The following is a 25,663-nucleotide window of genomic DNA, read 5'->3' as shown; positions in this document are numbered from 1 at the left end:
AAAGAGGAAAAAGTTAAAAATTGAGAAGAAAAAAACTAAAGAAAATAGTTCATACAAATATAAAGTAAAATAACTTCTTATTCGGTTCAAACAAAAACATAAACATATATAAAAATTTCAAATTAAACAATCAAGATAGCATAGAATTATATAACAAAATAATCTCTTACTCTAAGTTTTAACATATAAAGAATATATAATGTAGATTTCTAGTAATAAGAAACAATATTTCTGTAATTGTAGATTTCTAGTAGTAAGAAACAATATTTCTGCAATTGTAGAATCAATTTCTAATCATTGAAGCCTAAGAGCAAAACATTTTTGTCAAGGAGGAAGTCTGAAAGTGTTCTCTAAGCTAGATAAGCTTTCATCAAAGCATTTAGTTTTTCAAATCTACAAATTCCATTAATTTCACAATCCACTCTTCAATTGTGGAAATTTGTGTATTTTTCCACCTCTGTGCAAGTCTCTCCATTATTTTCATATGTATAAACAGAATCCCATGTTTTCCTTCAATTCAATTAATTGATACCTAAATGATACCTAAAAGAAAAGATTTTGGTTTCAATTTTACATCCATTTTTACTATTTTTGCAATCAAACATATCATACGCCAGCATTTCTTGGCAGTCTTACATGTCCACTAAAGATGATAAAAAGTATTTTCATATTGATTACATTTCAGCACATACACAAAGTTGAATAAAGGAAGATCAGATATCTTCACTTATACATCTTTGACAATTTCTCAGGAATTAAATACCAAGAATACATCATTTTCTAAAAAAACAGTTCTGTCAAATTATTTTTCAATGAAAATTTCAATCCATTAATCCAGATTTTTTTCCATTGATCGAGCATGATATAGACTTTTTTTTGCCCATTTAATCCCTCATTCTTTAACATATAGATCTTCCTGGTTCATTTTCAAGAACAGTTTATATACCTTGGCAATAAAATGTTCGTCATTAGTTGTACATAAGTGCCTTTCAAAGTCTATTGTTTCATCTACAAAAAAAACCCCTCTTTTTATTCAATTTCAATCTTTCTGCCAATTATGCATGGAAAGATCATTGACAAATACAACACTAGATTTTCTATGCCCAATCCATTAAATTGTCTGTCTTGTTCCTTCTCCAGTGAAAACAGCATCAAGCATTTACTGAATGCAAAAGCAAGAATGCAGCTTTTTTAACTATTGATTTTCTTTATTTACTCTATGTACAACAGCCTATCAGAATTACTTAAAATTAATAGCTTATCTTTCCCCTATTCATCTCTTAGGAAAAAATAAACTTGTTCAAAGGTGCAGGTAACAGAACCAGGACAAGCAGGCTTCTATTTGGTATCTTCAGAGAAAAAGGATGTTAGAAGGGATTTATCTCCCTCCACAGATCGTGTGGAATTCCTGAGCAATAATTATAGTCTTTGTCCACATATATTCATCTAAAAGTCTTGGAAATAAATTATTCCAGCTTAAATTCTATGTAAATGAACTTGGTAAAGAATATCTAGAAATAATAAGTGGAGAAATAAGTAACAACAATAGTATCTGCTATTTGTTTGTTTGTTTCCAACCTCTATTATTTTTACAAGTAACTTAAGGAAGTGAATGTATTGCGCACACATTCCTCTTCCTATTTTCCTATTTTTTTTCCTATCGTATGAGATGAGTTGGGCTGAGAGAGAATGACTAGTTCAAGGTCACTCACCTGGCTTTCATGCCTAAGGCGGGACTTAAACTTGTTCATACAACCAATGTGCTGATGTGGAGTATCAGACCTGCCCCAGTCGGATTTCTTAGAAAAAAAAGACTCTCAAGTGATAGATTATTTTACTAAAGGTTGCTGGCTGCACTAAAATCAGGCTAGAACTAATGTTCCTGCGCAAAAGGTTACAAATTTTCCCCCCTCAACCAAGTGCTTCCTCCAACCAGTTCATTTTTGGTCAATGGAGAGCTGCATAGGTGTTGTGAAAATCGCTTAGATCAGGGGTGTCAAACTCGATTTCATTGAGGGCCACATCAGGTTTGTGGTTGACCTTGGGGAGCCAGGTGGGTATGGCCAGGGTGAGTGTGGCTGGGATGGGCAGCTCAATATCGCTCATGGCTGGGGGGGCTGTGGTGGCCCGCATGGGGCTGGGGGGTTTCCATTGTATCCAGCAGAGGAAGGAGAGACCAGAGCAAGCCCCAAACCCTTGTCCACCAGAGGAGTCTTGCCATCCCTTTCAGGCCACGCGGAGGACCCCCAGACGATGGCACAGGCTGCCTGGAGCCCTGGGCAGTGGAGGGCAAGTGCCCAGCCTTCGCCAGGGGGCTGCGCAGCTGCACTTACCTCCTCCTTCAAGCTGCTGCTGATGTGCTCACTCTCCTTGGTCAGGTTGCTCATGGGGTGTGTGGGAGGGCAAAGTGTGTGGGTCAGAGGGAGGCCGTCTCCCTCTCCTTGTGAGGACATCTAGCTTTGTAACCAAAGCATCCTGAGCAACAGGATGGAAGACCACCAGGAGAGGTCAGGAAGAGGGGATAAGGGGATGACGAAAAGGTAGCAGGGCTGCTGATGGCCAAGTGCTAAGACAGGACTTCCCTCAGACACTCCCTCCCTCTCAGTATAAACTTACTTACTTACTGTATTTTTCAGAGTATAAGATGCATTTCCCCCCCATAAAAGAGGGTGAAAATTTGGGTGTGTCTTATACACCAAATGTAGCCCCGCCCACCCACCAGCCCCCGGAAAATGGTCACATTGAGGCAGCAATAGGCTATGGCAATCTCTGCAGCCTGAAACAGCTGATCATTGGGAGGCTGATCCAACCGACAATCAGCTGCTTGTGCTAATCAGGCTGTGCTGAAGCTGAAGCTGTTTGCTGCAAGGAGGCAAATTGCTGGGAGGCAGAGACAAAAAATTTTTTCTGGTGCTAATCAGGCTGTGCTGAAAAAGAAACTGAAACAGGCTGTTTGCTATTTGCTGCAAGGAGGCAAATTGCTGGGAGGCAGAGGCAGTTTTTTTTTCTTGTTTTCCTCCTCAAAAAAGGTAGGTGCGTCTTATACTCCGAAAAATACGGTACTTACTTATTTACTTACTTTTCTTCTTTTTTTCTCTCTCTTCATTCTCCTTTTCTTTCTTCCTTCCCCTTTCGAGGGAAAAAGAAGTTTTTCCTCTTTCTCTTTCTCCTTTCCTGTCTCTTCTTGATGCTCAAATGCAAAAGGGGAAGCATTTCTTGATGCCTCTTTGCTGTGATCAAATGCCACTTTTGCTAGTAGTTTGTGGCCACTTAAAAGACTGAGAACAAACCAGGCTAAGTTTATCCTGTGCTGTGGCTGTACTGTGATAGTTGATCAGAACTCCTCTGTTTTTTATGTGCAACAGCTTTAGCACTTAGGAATGAGGTAAGTTATTTGCTTTTCTATATTCTATATATATTGCTTAAAAGGTCTGTCCTGTAGGGACCCTGCCATGGTCTAATTCAAACTGGAAATATAGCAAAGGAAAATATTTTTCCCCACTCTGCTTTGTCTTGTTTTTCCCCCTGGAAATGGCTGTTTGCAACACAAAAGGAGGGAATATTTTGTTAAGAGCTCACAATTCAAGAATACCAATGTTAACTTGGATTGCCAACAAAGTTCTGTCTGTGACAAAAGAGAACACAAAATTTCTGTCTCCTTTGAACTGGGGCATCTCCAACCAAGTTGCCTTTCCTTCCTTCCTTCCTTCCTTCCTTCCTTCCTTCCTTCCTTCCTTCCTTCCTCTTTCCCTCCCTCCCTCCCTTCCCTGTTTTCTTTTTTTTTTTAAGCTGCCAGAGGCTCTGGACAAAGACTTCCCATTTTGACCTCTTTCCCATCATTCCCTCTGCACCTGATGGACCTCTGTGTGACGGACCATGCACAGACAGCAATGGGGGAGGGATCAAAATGGGAAACCTCTGTCCGGAGCTTCTGGCAGGTTAAAAAAAATTACCTACGGAGCAGTGGCTTCCCTTTTTGTCTACCCTCCCCTCCGTTGCCTTTGTTCTGCTTCTGAGTTCTGCTTCTGCCCCCTCCCGCAATGCCAGAAGCCACACGCCATAGCTGCTCATCTGCTGCGTCCCCCCCATAACCCCGGTGATCGCACCTGGCAGGCAGAGCCCCATGGTCTAAAGGTCCCATTCCATCTCATTCCCATCTCCTTCCTTCCTCTGTGCTCAGGAAGGGACGAGGGGAGGGTGAGAGATTGGCTGCATGACTTTCCCACATGGGAACAGAGTGGTCCCAGTGAAAGGCCTGCAAGCAGGGCATGAGATACTGGTGCAGCCACGGGGTTGATCTGCAACCTAGTTCCATCCATCCAGGCTGGACTGCAGCCAGCTTTAGATCTGTGGCGCTACCTCGGCCCTGCCCCCTGGGCATGTGCACAGGAGGCGGCAAGCGCGTGAAGGTAGGCATCCTGGTGAAAGGGAAGCGCTCAGAATGGAGTCCCCAGGGATGCCGGGCCCCTCATGCACGCTCACCACCTCCTATGCATATGCCCAGGGGTTGGGGCCAAGGCAGAGCTGCGGATCTAAGTCTGGCCTGGATGGACGCCACCAGGTTGCAGATCAGCATCTGGTCACTTTCAGTGATGTTAGTCCTATACAGGAAACAAGAGGAGAGGGAGAAACAAATACAAACACATAATTAATCGATGATCACCAGGGTTTGTCCAGGTATTGTTTGTGGAACTTTTTAAGCAGTTCTGATATGTTTGGAGTCCATTAATTCAGTTTCGGAGAGAGGGAAATCCTCCCAAGCCACTAAATACTGGGATCTCCCTTGGTATGTGCGGGAGTCCAAAATGTCCTTCTTTAATATGCTGTTCCCCTTCAATCATGATGGGATCAGTAGCAGGTTTTGTTGCTGGACTTAGGAAAGAAGTGATTTCCGGTTTTAGGACACTGCAGTGGAACACTGGATGAATGCGCCTAAGGGTTTTTGGTAATTCAAAGTCAACAGTCATAGGGTTAAATAACCCTCTTTATAAGAAAGGCCCAACATACTTTGGACCCAAGTTTTTGGAGGGCTGTCTAGATTGCAGATATTTCATGGACATGTAGACTCTGTTCCCAATTTTTAAGTCTCTTGGTTTTGAACGCTTCTTGTCAGCTTGGTTTTAAATGCTTCCCTCACCTCTTCCAAAGCTTTTTTGTCATTGCTCCCTCCACTCAATCCCTAGAAAAGAACAACCCTTGACGCCATAGATTTGGAGAAAAGGTACTTTTACTTAGGAATGAACTGAATACAATCGTCAGGCAAGACCTGAAGCAAAATTTGCATGAAGAAACAAATTAAAGCAAACCCCAAAGCCCACCCCCCAGTATCCAGGCAACTAGAGTTCAATCATCGGCCAAGAAGATGTTTTGGGGAAGCTTCTGGTCCAGGTGTACTGTTCCTCCTTCATGCATTCTGAAGCCAGGACACTTGGCATTGAAAATTTTAAAGAACCCAAGTTGTCCTCTTTGAGACTTGGCTTCCTCATCACTTTTCAGAAATTCTACTTCCCCCTCCTGCACACTTCCCCTCCCAAATGCCCACTGCTTCCCCCCCCCCCCCCCGATTTCCATGGCAGCTGACAGCAAGCTTGAAAGAAAGCAAAAATGCAGGCTGACATTCGGCCACCTGTAACAGAGGCTTTAGTTCTAAAATAAGAAAACAAATTACAAATGGATAAAACACAGCAATATAACCCAACTAAAACTGCTAATCCATTCGGGATTTCTCAGGGTATTTTCTATGAAAGGTTTGGAGGAGTTTAGGTGCCCAGACATTTGGATTGCGAGGGGGGGATGCTTCCATAAAACAAGGTACTGGATCTTCCCTTTATGTTTCCTAGAATCTAAAATCTCCTTAATTTCAAAATAATGCTCTCCTTCAATTAAAATGGGCACAAGCAGGTGTCAGGTGTAGGGAGAAGGGGAGATACAGTTACAGGTTTCAGTAAATTGCAATGAAACACAGAGTGAATATATTTAATGTTTTTAGGCAATTCCAATTATACTGTAATTATTAATTATTGTAATGATGGAGAATGACCAAACATATTTAGGTCCTAGTTCCTTTGACTGTTGGGTGAACTGTTAGATATTTTGTGGAAAGGTAAACTCTGTCACCCACTTTAAAATGGTTAGGTTTCACACATTTTTGTTGGCTTGTGCTTGACATGCATCTTCTAGTGCCTTATGAGCTACTGGCCAAGTGTTTTGGAGTTGTGCTATCTACTCCACTAAGGAGGGTATTTGAGGTTTTTCTCGAGGCAGCTCCAGCATAGCTGTAAAGTCCTGACCAGAAGCTACTTTAAATGGGGTGAACCTGGTGCTACAATGCACAGAATTATGGTATGCCACCTCTGCAAATGGTAGAAGTTCAGCCCAATTGTCTTGCTGGTAATTAATCTAACACCTGAGGTACTATTCCAGGACCGAATTGGTCCTCTCACACGTCCCATTAGTTGAGGATGATGGGAGGAGCTTAAGTTTAACAGCTCAAAAATTCCCACCAAAACTGTGATGTGAACTGTACCCCTCTATTTGAAATAATGCTAATCAGAGCACTATGCAATCTATACACATGTTGCACAAAAGATGTGTTGCACAAAAGGGACGCAGTGGCGCAGTGGTTAAGCTAAAAGGTCAGCAGTTCAACAGTTCGAATCCCTAGTTCCGCGTAATGGGGTGAGCTCCCATTATTTTTTCCCAGCTTCTGCCAACCTAGCAGTTCGAAAGCATGTAAAAAATGCAAGTAGAAAAATCAGGGACCACCTTTGGTGGGAAGGTAACAGCGTTCCATGCTGGACAGCGCTGGCTCTTCGGCTTTGAAACAGAGATGAGCACCACCCCCTAGAGTTGGGAATGTCTAGCACATATGTGCGAGGGGAACCTTTACCTTTTTAATGTTTTGCAGAGTAGATTTTGGGACAAGGGACAAACGCACCTGTTTCAAAAAAGACCAGTAACAACCCAAACAACATTGTTCTCCTGACTTTCAGGTAGTTCTACAATAAAGTCCATTAATAGCCTGGGGGCTGGCCACAGTCTGCAAACCTCCTGTTGGCTTTCCTGGTGGCCTCAGCCCCTGCACAGATGGGACACATATCTTTCAATGTCTTTTTTTCAAAGAAGGCCACCAAATTTCCCATTTAAGCGGCTGACTCGTCTTCAGTTGCCCTTGCCCTTAGTTTTTAAAAGGTTGGTGATTGGTAATCAAATCTTTGTAAATGAAGGGATGAATTGCCAGTAGAAACAGGCAAAGCCTAGGAAGCTCTGTAATTGCTTCCTAGTGCCGGAAGGGGACACTGCCTTCACCTTTTCTGGGTCCATTTCCACTCATTCATTAGATATACGGTAACCCAGATAATAAATTTTATTTACAAAGTTTTGCATACAATTCAGCTGCTCAAAGCCTTTTTAGGACCACTCACACCAATTTCACATGCTCTTCCATAATACATTAAAATGTCAGCCAAATACACCAACACCCCATTATATAAATAGTCATGCAATACCTTATTGATCAATTGCATGAACACAGCTGGGATCTCCTACAGACCAAAAGGGAGTGCCTGGAATTGAAAGCATCCCAGAAGGCAGTGGAAAACAATTTTCCATTCATTAGTTTCCTTGATCTGAACCTTATAGTAAGCTCCCGCAAATCTAATTTAATGAAGATTTTGCCTTTGGCTAGATGGGCCAGCATCGGGGCAGTGGGCAGACATTTTCTACACCCACTGTGTTTAGCCCCCTATAGTCAATGCACAAACAAAGAGTTCCATCTTTCTTTTCCCAGAACAACACCGGGGCTACCACTTGTGGTCTAACCGGCTAAATAAATCCACACGAAAGGTAGGAGGTCTGTCCAGTTATCCTGTTGATAGTTAATGTAATATCTGAGGTACTGTTCCAAGATTCCATTTGCACATTCACAGGCCCTGTTCATTTTAGGATGATGGGAGGAGCTAAGTTTTAAGAATTGTTGCCAAAACCACAAAGTGAATTGGAGACTCCACAGTCCGATATTATTCCTCTGGGGCATCATGCAGCCTATATACATGCTGCACAAACATTTTCATTAAGGTATGATTGGAAGGAATTTTTTGGCAAGGCACAAAATGTACTTGTTTAGAAAATAAGTCAGTTATAACCCAAATCACAGTATTTCCCGAGCTTTTGGGAAGTTCTACTATAAAGTCCATCAAGATTTCCTTCCATGGTGCTTTAGGTTCCACTGCTGGCTGGAGGAGCCGGGCATTTTCCCCTGGTGCCTTTTGGCAGAGGTGCAAGTAGGGCAGCTGGCCATGTAGCCCTCTACGTCCTTTAATGACAGCCACCAGAACTCATGTTTAAACAAAGCCAAAGCGCTCTGCTACTTTTGAATCATGGTTTTTCTGTAAGACCATTAGGCATTGATTTTCAGGCACATACAATTTGGCCTATACCCAGGCTAAGCCATTTTGAATCATGCATTCATTCTTATGGGTTTGGAACCATTTGTCTTTCTCTAGTGCCACTTTTAATGCACCCTTTAAATCCTCTGCCACTTGGTTTTGGAGTTTAGCTTGTGCTTTAATGGTGACTGGAGCTACCAGTTGCTAGGACAGGATAACTGGTGTGATGACCTCCGGCTTGGAACTGTTATATTGTGGCAATCTAGATAGAGCATTTGCTAGGAAATTCTTCCCCCAGGAAGGTAAAATTAAATCAGTTAAAGTACTGAGCCGAGCAGACTTGTTATGGTGATAACCTTGGGGAGGGGGGGAGAGGCAGGTAGGACTTCTGAGTTTTTGTGGTCAGTCCACACCTCAAACAGGGCTTTGTTTCCTTTCAAGAAATACCTGCAGGTTTGGAATGCCCAGCGCACTGCATACAACTCCTTTTCCCAAACCGCCCACCTGCACTCAGTTTCAATAATTTTTTGGGAGGTATAGGCACATGTCTGCAGGACCCCTTAGTTGTTTTTCTGCAGCAGCACTTCCCCACCACCACCACATCACTAATATCTGCTTGAAGAACCAAAGGAGTAATTCAAAGTCAACAGTCATAGGGTTAAATAACCCTCTTTATAAGAAAGGCCCAACATACTTTGGACCCAAGTTTTTGGAGGGCTGTCTAGATTGCAGATATTTCATGGACATGTAGACTCTGTCCCCAATTTTTAAGTCTCTTGGTTTTGAACGCTTCTTGTCAGCTTAGTTTTAAATGCTTCCCTCACCTCTTCCAAAGCTTTTTTGTCATTGCTCCCTCCACTCAATCCCTAGAAAAGAACAACCCTTGACGCCATAGATTTGGAGAAAAGGTTCTTTTACTTAGGAATGAACTGAATACAATCGTCAGGCAAGACCTGAAGCAAAATTTGCATGAAGAAACAAATTGAAGCAAACCCCAAAGCCCACCCCCCAGTATCCAGGCAACTAGAGTTCAATCATCGGCCAAGAAGATGTTTTGGGGAAGCTTCTGATCCAGGTGTACTGTTCCTCCTTCATGCATTCTGAAGCCAGGACACTTGGCATTGAAAATTTTAAAGAACCCAAGTTGTCCTCTTTGAGACTTGGCTTCCTCATCACTTTTCAGAAATTCTACTTCCCCCTCCTGCACACTTCCCCTCCCAAATGCCCACTGCTTCCCCCCCCCCCCCAATTTCCATGGCAGCTGACAGCAAGCTTGAAAGAAAGCAAAAATGCAGGCTGACATTCGGCCACCTGTAACAGAGGCTTTAGTTCTAAAATAAGAAAACAAATTACAAATGGATAAAACACAGCAATATAACCCAACTAAAACTGCTAATCCATTCGGGATTTCTCAGGGTATTTTCTATGAAAGGTTTGGAGGAGTTTAGGTGCCCAGACATTTGGATTGCGAGGGGGGGATGCTTCCATGAAACAAGGTACTGGATCTTCCCTTTATGTTTCCTAGAATCTAAAATCTCCTTAATTTCAAAATGATGCTCTCCTTCAATTAAAATGGGCACAGGCAGGTGTCAGGTGTAGGGAGAAGGGGAGATTTCTCTTCACTTCCCCCCCACCACCACCACATCACTAATATCTGCTTGAAGAACCAAAGGAGCATTTGGGTCAGGGTTGTGATGACCCAGGGCACGGCACAGAGATAACACAAATAGCTGGCAGTTCAAATAGCCCCTTTATTGCTCCAAATCTCCCCAAAAGTTCCCACGTTACTAGCAAGTTTTAAAGCAGAGTGAGAACACACCTCCACACAAACCAAAACAGCCTCTGGCTGCAATTAGTTCAGCCCTGCAGCTGTTTGCACCCAGGCTGCACGGCAATAAATCCCAAACATATTTGACAAAACAAGAGCCAAGCAAGGAGTTCAGGGAGCAGAAGATCCAGATAATTAGGCCAGAATGCCAACAAGGAATGCAAGGACTCTTGGCAAGTTCTTTTTTTTTTTTTTTATTGAAAAGTTTTATAAGAAATACAAACATTTTCACCCCCCCACCCCTCCTTCCCCTCCCTCCCCCCACCCCCCTTCCCAGACTTCCCAGAACAAGCACAGGGTATAGCATTCACAAATCAAAAACTAAAATATGCTAACAAATTATTACATTTCGTATTCTCCCTAGGTCCTTAACTCCTTATAACTCAAAAAAAAAAAAAAACAGATATAAACTACTTAAAATTATTTCATTCATAAGCTATATGAATCTTCTTATTCGGATATTTCTTCTGTATATAATCAATCCATCTTCTCCATTCCGATATATATCTCTCATTTGAAAGGTCTTTAAGATATGATGAAATTTTTGTCATTTCTGCCAAATGCACAACTTTTAATGTCCATTCCTCAATGGTGGGTGGATCTTCCTTCTTCCAGTACTGTGCCACCAGTAACCTGGCAGCCGTTATTAAATTCAAAACCAACTTAGTCTCTATTACAGTACAATCCGTAACTATTCCCAACAGAAAGAACTGTGGTGTGAATTTAATTTTTTTCTTCAAAATGTTTTGAATAATCCACCATATTTTTATCCAAAAAGCCTTAATTTTTTTACATGTCCACCATATATGAAAATATGTAGCATCTTCACACTCACATCGCCAACACTTGTGTTGTAAGTTTGGATACATACAAGCTAGTTTTTTTGGATCTAAATGCCATCTATAAAACATCTTGTAAAAATTCTCCCTTAGATTTTGTGCTTGTGTAAATCTTACATTTCTAACCCATATCTTTTCCCATGTTTCCATCGTTATTGGTTCACCTACATTTTGTGCCCATTTTATCATACAGTCTTTAACTAAATCTGTTTCTGAATCTATTTCCACTAATGCATTATACAACCTTTTTATATGCATTTGACCTTTATCTCTTATTTGCTTTATCAAATTCTCATCCTGCTGCAAAATAACAGTTTTTTGATCTTCTCTCCATCTGGCCAGCAACTGTCCATACTGAAACCAAGTCTTAATAATCCTTTCTTCTTTTAATTGCTCCATATATTTTAATTGTAATCTGACTCCTTCCTTATAGAGGAGTTCCTTATATGTAATCTTATCTTGCTTTTGCTCTAAATTTATGTTCTCTATCGCGTGTCTGGGTGCTGTCCATATTGGTAACCTATCATTTAATTTATATTTATACTTTTTCCAGACACGCAATAGAGCATTTCTTAATATATGACTTTTAAAAGTCTTATCTACTTTCTTATCATACACTAAGTAAGCATGCCAGCCATATACCAAACCATATCCTTCAATATTCAATATCTCTTCCTCCGTTAGGTTTATCCAGTCTGTGATTGCTGAGAGGGCAGTGGCTTCATAGTACAGTCTTAAATTGGGCATCTTAAGGCCACCTCTTTCACGAGTATCTTGCAATATCTTTTGTTTAACTCGTGGTTTCTTCCCTGCCTGCACAAATTTATTTATGCCCTTCTGCCATTCCTTCAAGTTTTCATCTTTTTTAAGTATAGGTATCATTTGAAAAAGAAATAAAAATTTTGGTAAAATATTCATTTTTACAGCAGCTATCCTTCCCAGCAAAGACAGTTGTAGTTTTTTCCAGTTGTCCATCTCTTTCTGTATTTTGTGCCATAATGGTTCATAGTTATACTGATATAATTTCATATTTGCAGTCATAATATAAACCCCCAGATATTTAACCTTCTTAACTACTTCAAATCCTGTTAACCTTTCTATCTCTTCTTTTTGGCTCCTAACCATATTTTTAGCTATTATTTTTGTTTTAACTGCATTTATTTTAAAACCAGATACTTGTCCATATAAGCAGGTTATATCCATCAAGGCTGTAATCGATTGTACCGGTTGGGTTAAGGTAACAACCAGGTCATCCGCAAATGCTCGTAACTTGTACTCATGCTGTCTAATTTTAATTCCCTTTATTGTATTCATCTCACGTATCTTGTTTAATAAAATTTTCAGCGTCAAAACAAACAATAATGGAGACAAGGGACAACCTTGCCTTGTTCCTTTTTCTATGTTAAAAGCATCTGTTAAACCACCATTAACTATTATTTGCGCTGTTTTTTATATATATATATATATATATATTTTTATTGAAAAAGTTTTTCAAATACAAATTTTCCCCCTTTCCCCCCCCCTCCACCCTAACCCCCCCTCCCCCCCTCTCCCCCTATGGCTTCTCCAAAATAAAACCCAAATTAATAACAGATTATATAATACTTTACCATCCTTTTGTACCACCCCCCATATACTAACCCTTTCTTTCTAACAATATTATTATATCCCCCTTATACTATACATTTCAAAAACAACATTCAACTAAAATTATATAATAAATTCTAATTGCGCTGTTTGTTTTTGATATATTGCCTTAATAGATTGTACAAATTGTTCTCCAAATTGCATCCTTTCTATTAATTTTAGTAAAAATTGCCAATTCAATCTATCAAAGGCTTTCTCAGCATCCAAAAACACTAGCACTGCGGGGACCTGGTTGTTCCTTCCCAGATACTCTAATAAATTAACAATTTGCCTTACATTACTCTTCATTTGTCTACCATTTACAAAACCAGTTTGATCATGGTGAATCATTTGCTGCATGACTATCATTAATCTATTTGCCAAAATTTTAGCAAATATCTTATAGTCTGTATTTAATAATGAAATCGGCCTATAATTTTTAGGATCTGTATCATCATGCCCTTCTTTTGGGATCAACGAGATAAATGCTGTCTTCCAAGTTGGAGGTACCTCTCCTCCCTGTTGTATATTGTTAAATAATTCTTTCAATGGTTCTACCATTTCCTCCTGTAGAGTTTTATAATAAATAGCTGTCAAACCGTCCGTCCCAGGAGCTTTGCCCACTTTCAACTGCTTAATTGCTAACACAATTTCCTCGGAAGTTATCAATTGATTTAAACTATCCCTCTGCCCATTTGAAATTGTATAAATATTCTCTTTCTGCAAATATCTATCTATATCTATATCTTTAATTTTATCACCAGTATACAGCCTCGAATAAAACTCTAAAAAATATTTTTTAATCAGTTGTTGCTCATAAACCTCTTTACCCTTATATTTTATTTTCTCTATTGTCCTTGATTTTTGCTTTTTCCTTAACAAATATGCTAACCACCTGCCTGGTTTATTGGCATTGTAAAAAGTATTATGTTTTGCATATCGTAAATTAGTTGCCACTTGATCTGCTATTAACATATTAAATTGACCTTTCAATAAATTGATTGCCTCTTTGATTTTCTTATCTGTTGGATTAGCTATTAAAACCCGTTCCTGTTTACTAATCTCATCTTCTAATTCTTTTCTTTTTGCCCCCTGTTTCTTTCTGTATTTATTATTCAAATATATCAGAATTCCTCGCATATATGCTTTACTTGCATCCCATACCATTTCCATAGATGTGCCCTTTTGCATATTCATAACAAAAAATTCTTTCATAAATTTTTTACACTCTTTTACATTTTCTTCATACCTAAACAAATTATCATTTAACCTCCAGGACCTCCTCCAATTCCAGCCAAACTGGACTATGGTCTGTCAATGTTCTTGAGCAAATCTTCGTATTCTTCACCCTAGATAAAAGATCATTAGTAATTAATATAAAATCAATCCTTGAAAAGGAATGATGTCTGTCTGAAAAAAAAGTAAAATCTTTTTCTTCTGGGTTTTTTTCACGCCAAATATCTCTCAACTCCCAATCATCCATCATTTCCCAAAACACTTTGGGCAATTTTGCTCTTGTTAACACATTTTGTTTAGGTCCCTTTTGTCTTTTTTAACGTCCAAAACACCATTCCAGTCCCCTAACAGGATACAAGTTTTATATGCCCACTGTGTCAATTTCGAGTGTAGTAAATTATAAAAATTTTCTTGTTGTTGATTCGGGGCATAAACTCTGATTACAAGTATTTTTTCTCCTTTTATTAAAAGTTCTATCGCTAAAAATCTTCCTTGGTCATCTGCTTCAATTAATTTAGCAACTAAGTCTCTTTTCAGATATATAACTATTCCATTTTTCTTTTCTGGTGCTGCTGCTACATAATGTGTACCAAGTCTTGCATTTATCAAATATTTTTGATCTTGTATTCTTATATGAGTCTCTTGTAAGCAAATTACTTCGTTCTTAAATTGCTTAAGATAGTGAAATATTTTTCTTCTTTTCTGTGGAGAATTCAAGCCGTTAACGTTCCAAGTCAAAAATCTAGTTCCCATCTCTGGGCCTTTGGAGCCTCTGGAGCAAATCCTGATGATCTGATCTCATTTGACTTTTAGGTCTTGCTCCCCCCACTGCTCCTGTTTTAGTAGTATCTTGGATCATTTCTTGAGTTACCATCTGGGATTGTTGCTGTCTTAATTCTTCCTTGAGTCTAGCTGTCACCGATCTGGTCTGTCTTTGATCCTTTGGTTCCTGCGATAAATCAATTAGCGCCAACTCTTGGGCAGCCATTTGAATTTGTAATATTTCTTCTTGACCAGCCAAAGCTCCCCCCTGAACTACTGTCAGTAAGTCTTCTGTCTCACCTTCCATTACTTCCTTCTTTCTTTTGCCTTCTGGTGATTTATTTGATTTGGGTGTGCCAGCCTTTAATACATTAATATAAAAATATCTTGCTTTCCAAATTGTATTAAGCCGATGCCTCTCTCCTGAGTAAGTCACCACTAGTCCAGTTGGCACCTCCCATCTGTACTGTATCTGGCGTTTTCTCAGTTCATCCACCAGAAAAGCATACTCCCTTCTAGCTCTCAAGATCTTAGGGGGGATTTCTTTCATTGTCATCACTTCCTGGCCTTCCACCCGAAGCTTGTTTTTAAAAGTAGCCTGTAAGATTGAAATGTACTCTCCTTGTAGTAAAGTATATCACAATGTCTCTTGGTAAATGTTTCTGTCTAGCAACCCAGGAATTAACACAGTACAGTTTGTCAATCTGCCAGCCCAGATCATTTTTTGACTCCCCCACCAGCGGTGCTAATGCCTCTGACATCATTTCCTTCAAATTCTCTTGTTTATTCTCCTTCACCTCTCTAAATCTTAAAGCAAATTCCATATCTCTGTATTGTATCATTGTTACATCATCTTCAGCCCTTTGAATTCTGTTTTGGGCTTCTCCTAATTTACTATCCAAAATTTCCAAAGATAGTTTAATTTCCTCAACTCTATCATCCACCATATTCAATATTGCCTGCCAAACACTTAAATGCCATTAATATATCATCCCTAATCTTCTGATTGTGAGTTGCAATCTCATCTGACACAGCCTGTATTTTTTCATTAGTTTCCTTAATTTTTTCATTAGTTTCCTTAATTTTTTCATTAGTTTTCTTAATTTTTTCATTAATCACATCAACAATTTTATTTTGGGTGACTTGGAGGGCTTGTTGTAACATTTCCAACGTTAAAATCTGTGGATCCGCTGGAGGAGCAAGAACTTGTAATCTAGGAATATGAGCTGGGGAGCTGCCAGCACTCCCCATTCCTTTAGTGGGAACAGTTTTTACAGACTTTGAGGCCATTTCCAGTTTAAAATTAGTCTTTGTATTTAATCAGAGCCAAAAAGAAAAGTTCCTCAAAAGATTTCCCAATATTAATTAACATTTAAAGTCCTCCTCCTGTCAGCACAAAAGCTTTTTTAGGCGAAGGGCGGCCAGCAAAACAAAACTTTTCCTGTAACTTTCCATTTCCCCCACTCTTTCAAGCTTCAATCGCCATTTTGTTGCAAAGTGCTAAGTAGTTACTTCCGAAGGAGGCTCAAGACTTTGGAGTTAGGTAAAAAAATACTTGCAGTCTGATTTCTCCTTGCTCATTCCGCCTGCTGTTAGTTCAAGATGTTGATTCCCTCATTTCCATTCAGCAAAATTGGTCGCGGCTTCTAAATCCACTAATTAGCGGAGACGTCCCTGGTCTGGAGCGGCTTGACAGGCTTTTAGGGAGCACGTACCCTTCGCACCCCAGGATCTTTCCTAGGGCATTCGGGGAGGCTCTACCTCCACCTGCCTGCTCTTCTCTCTCCCCTTTGCCCGGGGAGAGAATTCCAAGCCTTCAGACAATGTTTGTCGGCTGTTCTGGGGCTTTAACAGAGCCAGGGAACGGATGCTCTCAAAAGAACGTCTTCGCGGCTCGCGGAGCCAACAGGAAGTCCACTCTTGGCAAGTTCTAATGTCGACACACAACACTTCAGGAACTCAGTGTTTGTTCCCAACAAATGCCCCTCCCCACGGGGTCTCCTTAAGTCTCATTCCCCAGATGTTCCTGGTAAAGCTGAGCGTGGCACTCTCCTTGCACATGGCCTTCTCTGCCTACACTGATCCCACCTTCTCTGCACTCTCTTAGTCCTTACATCAGGAGAGGGTGGTTCTTGCTCCTCGTCTGAGCTCTGTCTCTCCTCCCTGCCTGCAGGTCTTGCTAAGCCTTGCGAACAGCCTTGCCTGGACTGACTTTGCCCTTCCTCAGTTTCCTCCAAGGCCAACGGAGCTGCCCTCTCACTCACTGTCAGTTCTTGTTCCAGCTTATCTTCCGCTGCACATTCAGACAAGGGCCTTGGTAGTACAAAGAGCCTTGGTAGTACAGGGGTTTAAGGCACCCTGTTATTAAACTGGTTATTAAGACCAGCTGCCTGCAATTACTGCAGGGTTCGAATCTCGCCAAGGCTCAAGGTTGACTCAGCCTTCCATCCTTTCTAAGGTAGGTAAATTGAGGACCCAGTTGTGGGGGCAATAAGCTGACTTTGTATAAATATACAAAAGGATGAAGGCTATTGCTGAGCACATTGTAAGCCGCCCTGAGTCTTCGGAGAAGGGCGGCATATAAATCAAATAAAAAAAAAAAAAAGGCATGACAGAGTGTTTTAGACATGGTGTTTAGGCTCTGCTGCAAACAGGCATTTGAGTTTTTTGAATGCCACTTGGCATTCCGTTGTCCATTTCAGTAGTTTGGGCTTTCCCTCCCCCTTTATCTTCAAATTGGTGATGGGGAGGCTACCTGGGAAAAATATAGGATGAATTGGCGGTAAAAGTTCGCAAATCCCAGGAAGCTTTGAAGTTCCTTCTGGGTGCAGGAGGTGTCCACTCCAAAACTGCCTGCACTTTTTCAGGATCCATTTCTATCCCTTCGTGGGAAATGCAGCACCCAAATAGTCAATTTTGCTATGGTGAAATTCACACTTGGACAGCTTAGCATACAATTGAGCATCCCGGAGTTTTTTGAGCAGAGCCCTGACCAGTTTCACATGTTCCACCATGGTCTTGAATAAATCAAAATGTCATCTAAATAGACCAGGACTCCCTTATGGGTTCATGCTGTACTTCATTTATCAGCTGCATAAATATATCCAGGGATCCCTGCAGCCAAAGGGGAAAAGTCAGAATTGGAAGCACCACAAGGGACAATTGAAAGCTGTCTTCCACTCATCTCTCTCCTTGATCCTAACCTGGTAATATGCTTCTCACAAGTCCAATTTGGTAAAAATCCTCCCCTTTGCCAAATAGGCTAGCATATCCTTCATTATTTATTTATTTATTTATTTATTATATTTCTATACCGCCTTTCTCCCGTAGGACTCAAGGCGGTGTACAGTCAAGAAAAATATAGACACACAAACATTAGGGGCAATGGATAGACATTTTCCACCCAAACAGTGTTTAGCCTATGATAGACAAAGGAACCCATCCTTCTCCCTAAACAGCACCAGGGCAGCCATTCGTGATCTGGCGGGTTGTATGAAACCATGCTCTAGGTTTTTGTCTATGAATGTCCACAGTTCCTCTAATTCTCAGGGGGTCATAGAATACAGTTTGGGCTTGGGCAATTTAGCCCCCAAAAAGATTTCAATGGAGCAATCAGTCGGGCAATGGGGTGGGAGTGTGTCTGAGCCCTTTTCACTAAAAACATCTGGTAAGTCCCAATATTCTTTAGGAATTTGGGGACCACCCTTGAAGCAGTCCTTCATCACATTCCCACCTCTCTTCTTGGCTTCGCCCTCAGCGTTTTAGTGGTAGGGACCTCAAGTTCTCCTTTATTTTCCCGACTCACTGAATCTTTAACATCTTCTTTCTCTAGTTTATATAAGGATCCATCCAATACGAGGGGGCTCTCCATCAGTGATGAAATCTAAAATTTGTTACTACCAGTTCTGTGGGCATGGCTTAATGGGGGGAGTAATGTGACTGGGTGGGCATGGCCAATTTTTTTTTTTTTTACTTTTAAAACCATTTTTTCTACAACCACTTTGGCGAAGAGGTTGCAAAATAATGCTTTCAAAAGGCTCTGACGATCCCAGCTGAATTGCCTGATCGGCAGAGGATTTTTTTTTAAAATGCCTCTGACGAGGCATTTAAAGAGGTTGTAGAAAAATGCTTTTAAAAGCTTTTGACGATCCCAGCTGAGCCGCGCGATCATCAGGAGCTTTTTATTTTTTACTTTTAAAAGCATTTTTCGGCCGAAGAGGTTGTAGAAAAAATGCTTTTAAAAACTAAAAAAAAAAAGGCCTCTGATGATTGTGCGGCTCAGCTGGGCATGGGGGGGCAGGGATTTTTGCTACCGGTTCTCCGAACCACCCGCCTCCATTGCTACCGGATCGGGCGATCTGGTCCAAATCAGGGGAGCATTTCACCCCTGCTCTCCATGCCTGACAGCACAATAAAGTTCAAGGTTTCTATATGAGTTCCTACTCCAATTTCTATTGATTCGGTGACAATAGAAGGCTACCCCTGCTACCGAGCCATCAAGCTGGCAAAAAGCCACCTGCACTTACGTTGTTTGACTCTTAGACCTAGTTTCTGAACTAGGGCAGGGCTGACTAGGCATCTGGTTCAGCCTGAGTCCAGGCAGGCTACCAAACTCTCTTTGGGCCCTGAGGATGGCACCAGTTCTATAGGAATGGTTACTTAAGAGACCCTCTCATTCCACTGGGATTAGCCTGCCCCACCTGTGCCAGCAGAGGAGGCATGCTCCTCTGCATGCATGCCCCTAACCCCATTGGCCCCAGTATTCCAGCCAGGGGGGTCCAGGAGCAGGGCCTTCTCTTCTGTTGCATCTGCCCTGTGGAACATTTTGCCCCCTCCCCTGAGTAAGGTTGGCTACAGTCCTCCCCACCTTCTATAAGAGCCTAAAGACTTGGGTCTGCCAGTTGGCTTGGTGCTCCAATGGGAGAATATCACAGTGGAGGTGGTTGATCGATTAACAACAGAGCCTATCTTCCCCTTATTCTCCTCCTATGTTCCCTATCTTTTAATTGGGCCACTGTATTTGTGTGTGTATTCTATTTAGGCTTTTATCTTTGTACAGTTTTTATTTTTAAGATTGTAAGCCTCCCAGAGTTAACCTAAGGTAAGATGGGCAGCAAATAAATGTTATAAATAAACAAACACAAAGTTATGAGCTTTACTCTTATGAGATATTCAACTCCAAAATGTACATTATAGTTTGTGGGATGCGACTAGCGCATCCATTTATGACAATTTTAAAACTATACCTTTGTTTTAGGAAAAGCATGGTTGATTTAAAATCACAACATATTCTGAGATGCGATCCAAAGCATACCATGCTACATATAGTTGGACTATTTACTTCCATAATTGATCCATTTTAAGAGGTTTTCATATACAGAGCCACTTGTAAGTAACACTTCTGATGTACTGCAATGTCTGTCATTTAAGGATGTACATCATGGAAATGGTACGCAGCAAGCTTTCTACAATGATCCCAATGTCCTTTATATTTCACTACATCGCTATGATGATGGAAACTTCTTCCCAGGCAGTGGAGCCCCTGATGAGGTAATAATATGATAAATATGTATTTTCAGACTTTTTTCTAATACAGTCCTACAACCTGGAATTTCAAGTGATAAAATGCTGGGTCTTACAATGCAAGTGAGAGAATCTGATTTCTTCCATTTTCAGAAGTAAATGTTTTAGCTTTTAATTCTCTAAAATTGCTTAGTCCCACCCCTCAAATCCATGGCAGCTAATTTAACTGTGACAACATAAATTCTTCATGTTTTGGATTTTATCTATCTCTACATAAAATTTAGATATAGCAATAGCATTTAGATTTATATAGCACTCCATAGTGCTTTACAGCACTCTCTGAGCAGTTTACAGAGTCAGCATATTGCCCCCAACAGTCTGGGTCCTCATTTTACTGATCTCAGAAGGATGGAAGGCTGAGTCAATCTCCAACCCTGTCAGGATCGAACTTCAGACTGTGAGTAGAGTTAGCCTGTAATACTACATTCTAACCACTGCACCATCAGGGCTCTTGATGATATATAGCTAGTCTTTATGACCACAAGTGAGGCCAGAATTATGTTGCTAAATGAGAAATTTAAGTGAATTTTACGATTTTTCTTGCCACAGTTTTAAAATGAATCACTGCTGTTTTTAAATTAGTAACACGATTAAGTGAATCTGGCTTCCCTATTGACTTTTGCTTGTCAGAATGTCACAAAAGGGTATCACAAGACCCTAGGAAACTGCAACTGTCATAAACAACAGTTGTCAAGCATATGAATGTAAATCACATGACTGTGGGGATGCTGCAAAAGTCATAAATGTGAATAATGGTCATAAATCACTTTTTTCAGTGCTGTTGTAACTTTGAACAATCACTAAACAAACTGTTGTAAGTCAAGGACTACCTGTATACTGTATATATGAGAAAGAGAGAGGTCTGTAAGGTACAGACTACGCATACCTCAGAGACAGTCTAACACATAGTGGTAGGATGTACAGGCAGGAATAGCATATACTGAACAACACAACCACATACCTGGCATAATGTACAGGAACATCTGCACAGAGTATGGGTTAGACTGTTCCAGGTCCAGATGAGAAATTCTACAGAACATTGTGGAGAATAATAGGACTAAGATCCTGTCAGGTTTTCAGATCCAGATGGACAGGCAGGTACTAGCCAATCAATAAAACATTGTGGTAGTAGACAAGGACCAAAAAACAGCAGTAGTGATAGATGTAGGGATGCTAAATGACAACAACATCAGGAAGGAGTATGAAAGACTATAGGAAGTATCAGGGCCTGAAGGGGGAACTAGAGAACATGTGACAAATAAAGGCCAAAATGGTGATAAAAGCACTCAGGGCTTAACAGGAGTTAAGCTGGGAGAATGAGCAGATCCCAGGAAGAACATCAGAGCTTTCTTTCCAGAAGAGTTGTCAGCCACTGTCTCTCAGACCTAGGAAGCAGACAATGGCAAATCTCTTCCAAAACGTTGCAAGAAAGCTGCAGGGATTAGTCCAGGCAATTACCAGGAAAAGCATTAATAATGAATGAATTAATTAAATCTAATTAATTGTATTATTAATCCCTGCTTGGAAAGTTATTGTTTATCAGATAGGAAGTCCTCAACTTACCACCATTCATTTAATGACAGTGCAATTATGATGGCCTTGGAAAAAGTGACTTACAATCTGTATTGCACTTATGACCATTGCAGTCACATAATCACAATTCGGACATTTGGTAACCAGCTCACATTTGCAGCTGGTTGTCACATCTTGCCATCACATGATGTGACCTTTATTTGCCAATTTCCTACAATAAAAAATGCCCACTGGGAAAGGTGGTTTCACTTAACCACCTTAAAAATTGTTGTAAAATCAGATCTGTCACAACTTACAACAGAAACGCCAATTGCAATTGAAAATTGAGGACTACCTGTACCAGTGGAGGATATTCCCATCATTGACGCAAAGGCAGAAATAAATAAATAATCATGCTTAAATCTCTGCTTCTTGTGTTGTTGTTTATCACGCTATCAGAGGATTCTCTCAGATCAAATAATATTCTTATGCTTAGAAGAAAAAGTTCTCACAGTAATACTTGTAATTTAGGTATTGTTTCTATCAATATGAGGAATTGATTGCCCAGTCTGCGTGAAGTTGATTTTGTAATTTAAAAATAGAAAGAATGTATATTCCTTTGACCTATTCCAACTTTCTTCAAATCTGTACCATTGTGATGCTTTGATCTGAAACTTTCTAGTCAGCATGGGTATTTCCCATACCTAATTGGTAAATGCTGTCCCATATTGCCCCTACTCATTTATTGAGCATACATTTATTGAGCATACACAATAGTTAATGAAAAGTTCAGCCATAGAATTTATTTTCCTTCTGGGCCCATATTTGGATTTTTGTAAACAAATTCTAGGTTCTAGTTTGAGGGCATCTATTTTCCCTGTAATTAAAAGCCTATTATCTTAGATGCCAAAGATCAGAGGTTATTGTCCTGCTTTGTAAATTTCCCAGATGTCCCTGACACAATGAGACGCAATGTTGGATTAAGAGGGACTTGACAATACTGCATCTGTTGTCAATTATATAATATAAACTACAATTTAATATTACACTGCCCTCCTACTAGGATAACTAACTGTATTGTAATATATAGAATAATTCTTTAAAATAAACTTAAATATTTTCAAATAAATTTGATGATTAAGTAGAAGTACAATTTCAACAGCCTTTTTCTTGCTACATAGCCCTGGTTGCTTGCTTTTTTATTCTAATAATAGAATTTTGCAGAAATTGTCACTCAAATACTAAAAGTAATAAATGTAGCAAAGTGGGGATCTTTAAAAATATATGCGTTGGGAAAAATATATTCTTTGAAGACAACAAGTAAGGGTTGTTGCTAATAGTGAAGCATTTCATCTGAGCAGATTGTAAAGATATAACATTGCAAATCTTTTCCTTCTATCCTTGAGTACATATGTTCACTGAACAAGGTCACAATGAAAAATACAGATAAAAGTGGAAGTACCTTGAGTAACCTATAGTGACCACTCCCTCTATAATTCTAAATAACTTACAAGAATATACAGATAGGCTTTGACTTATGACCAAAATTCTAACAGATTTACCTGGGAGATACTAATGGCCCAGATTCAAAGTTCCAAATCCCCCTTTGAGGTCATGTGATTGTGATCTGGGCTTTTGAAAACCCATTTGCACGTATAACGTGCAAGCTCCATATTCATGTGATTGTTATTTGCATTCTTCCAATCTTCTATATAGACTTCCTCAGAAAGAGAACATTACTTTAAAATGATTATTCAAAAATATAATGAATAAAACAGAAAAGGTAAAATAAAAGAATTTAAAAGGCCTCAATAAGTAAGTATCCTTCAGATCTTAGTTTAATTTTTGTCATGTCACCCACCCATGTTGTCCTGGTCCTACTTTTTGGCCCCAACATTTTTGACATTTCTGCTTTAAAACTACTATATGAAAAGAATATTTTAATTACTATATTATAAACAACTTGAAAAAAACTAAAATCATTATGTCTTCTTAAATCATGCTTAAGATTTTAAGGCCTGGGTGGGGCCACAGCAGCCTCAGGACAGCTTCAGGTTTTGAGGCAGCAGCAGCAGCCAATCAACGAGGAACTTGCTTCCTTTGTCTCAAGGAACTGCAAGCCCCTTGTTGATTGGCTGCCACGCCCCAATCCCTAAAGCTTCTCATTTGAACTAGCCAGTCAGCAGCAAGCAGGAGGCAGCTCGTCGCCGGCCAGACTGGGCCCAAACTAAGCCTGCAGGCCCTCATGGCAGAGAAGCTGTTCATTTATTCTGATGGGGAAAGCTGTTTTCCTTACATCTCACGTTCTTACAGCTTCACGGGCTTCTGACTTTGGCTTCTCTGCCACGTGGGTCAGCCTCTTCTGGAGCTCTTCAAAAAGTAAGTACAGTACAGCCATGGGAAATGGGGTGGGGAGGAGTAAGTGGAATCCAGGATTCTAGCAAAGCAGGCACAGTCTGTGGAGAGGGCTGAACGGAGCCTCGGAGGGCCGGATCTGGCCCATGGAGGAACCATTTTGGCCTGTAACAGGCCGGGAGAAGCCTTTGGAGGCCCCCACACCCTATTTGGCTGGCAGAGTGCTGTAGGAGACCGTGCAGGCTGAAAACAGGGCACAGGGCACCCTTGCACCCCATTTTCACTAGCAGAAGCACCGCAGGACAGTCATTTGCTATTTCCAGGTCAGCTCCACAGGCCAAACTAAGTACCACCATGGGCCAGATCTGGCCCACGGGCCTTGAGTTTGACACCTCTGCAAACTCCTTTATGGACCTCCTTAATAGAGGAGGTGGACCTCCTTAATAAAGGAGACTCATAACATTCTCCGTCTCCCCATTCTGGTAATTTGGCTAGATATAACTGAGAAAATTAGATGGATCCGCCCCAGGCGCCTGATGGATCCTGAGAGGTTCCAGATGGAGCTTGGGCCATTTCCTGAGGTTCTAGCACATGACTCGGCCGAGGACCTGGTAACCGCCTGGGATTGGGCGGCTGGTGGGGCCTTGGACCGAGTCGTGCCTTTGCGGCCTCTGACCTGGTGCCGATCCCGTGTGGCTCCTTGGTTCACCGAGGAGCTGAGGGAAATGAAGCACCGGAAAAGACGCCTGGAGAGCGGTTGGAGGGCCAGTCTCGCTGAATCTGATCGAACACTGGTAAGGTTGCATATTAAGACCTACCTAGTGGTGATAAAGACGGCAAAGTTTAATTACTTTTCCGCCTCTATTGCATCATCAGGGAATCGTCCGGCCGCCCTGTTTAGGGTGACCCGCTCCCTGCTCCATCCGGGAGTGCGGGAGGATCCCTTGGAAGGCAGGGCGGAGGATTTTGGACAATACCTGTATGACAAAATCGCTCAGATCCGGGGGGATTTGGACTCTGACTGGGTAGATCAGGGCAGAGTGACGAGGAATAGTCTTGAGAATGTTATCTGGGAGGAGTTTGATGCTGTGACTCCCGATGATGTGGACAGGATTTTGGGGAGACTTAATGCGGCCACATGTTTACTGGACCTCCTGGTTGGTACTGGCTTCCCGGGAGGTTACACGAGGCTGGCTCCAGGGTGTTATCAACGCTTCGCTGAGTGAGGGCCACTTCCCCGCTGCCTTGAAGGAGGCGGTGGTGAGGCCTCTCCTCAAGAAGCCGTCCCTGGATCCGGCAATATTGGCCAACTACTGTCCTGTCTCCAACCTTCGCTTCATGGCGAAGGTTGTGGAGAGTGTGGTCGCGCGACAGTTCCCACAATTCCTGGAGGAAACATCTTATCTAGATCCGTTCCAGTCAGGTTTCAGGTCTGGGCACAGCACGGAAACAGCATTGGTCGCGTTGGTTGATGATCTCTGAAGGGCTCGGGACAGAGGTTGCTCCTCTGTTCTGGTCCTGTTAGATCTCTCAGC

At 41.1% G+C, this 25,663-nt stretch overlaps 1 protein-coding gene across 1 annotated transcript in view; it reads left to right on the top strand.

Moving 5' to 3' along the window:
- The window catches only part of HDAC4 (histone deacetylase 4), a 423,752-nt gene that overhangs the window by 372,961 nt on the left and 25,128 nt on the right, over window positions 1–25,663 (top strand). The window contains exon 20 of the mRNA XM_070933431.1: window positions 20,109–20,228. Coding sequence (XP_070789532.1) covers window positions 20,109–20,228 — 120 coding nt within the window. The remainder of the gene's footprint in view (window positions 1–20,108; window positions 20,229–25,663) is intronic.

This window comes from Pituophis catenifer, unplaced genomic scaffold, assembly GCF_029215685.1.
Source record: "Pituophis catenifer annectens isolate HBS135680 unplaced genomic scaffold, rPitCat1.0.hap2 SCAF_1, whole genome shotgun sequence".
Classification (NCBI taxonomy): Eukaryota; Metazoa; Chordata; class Lepidosauria; order Squamata; family Colubridae; genus Pituophis; species Pituophis catenifer.
The sequence above is the reverse complement of the archived record's forward strand: the minus strand, read 5'-3'. Positions and strand labels throughout refer to the sequence as shown.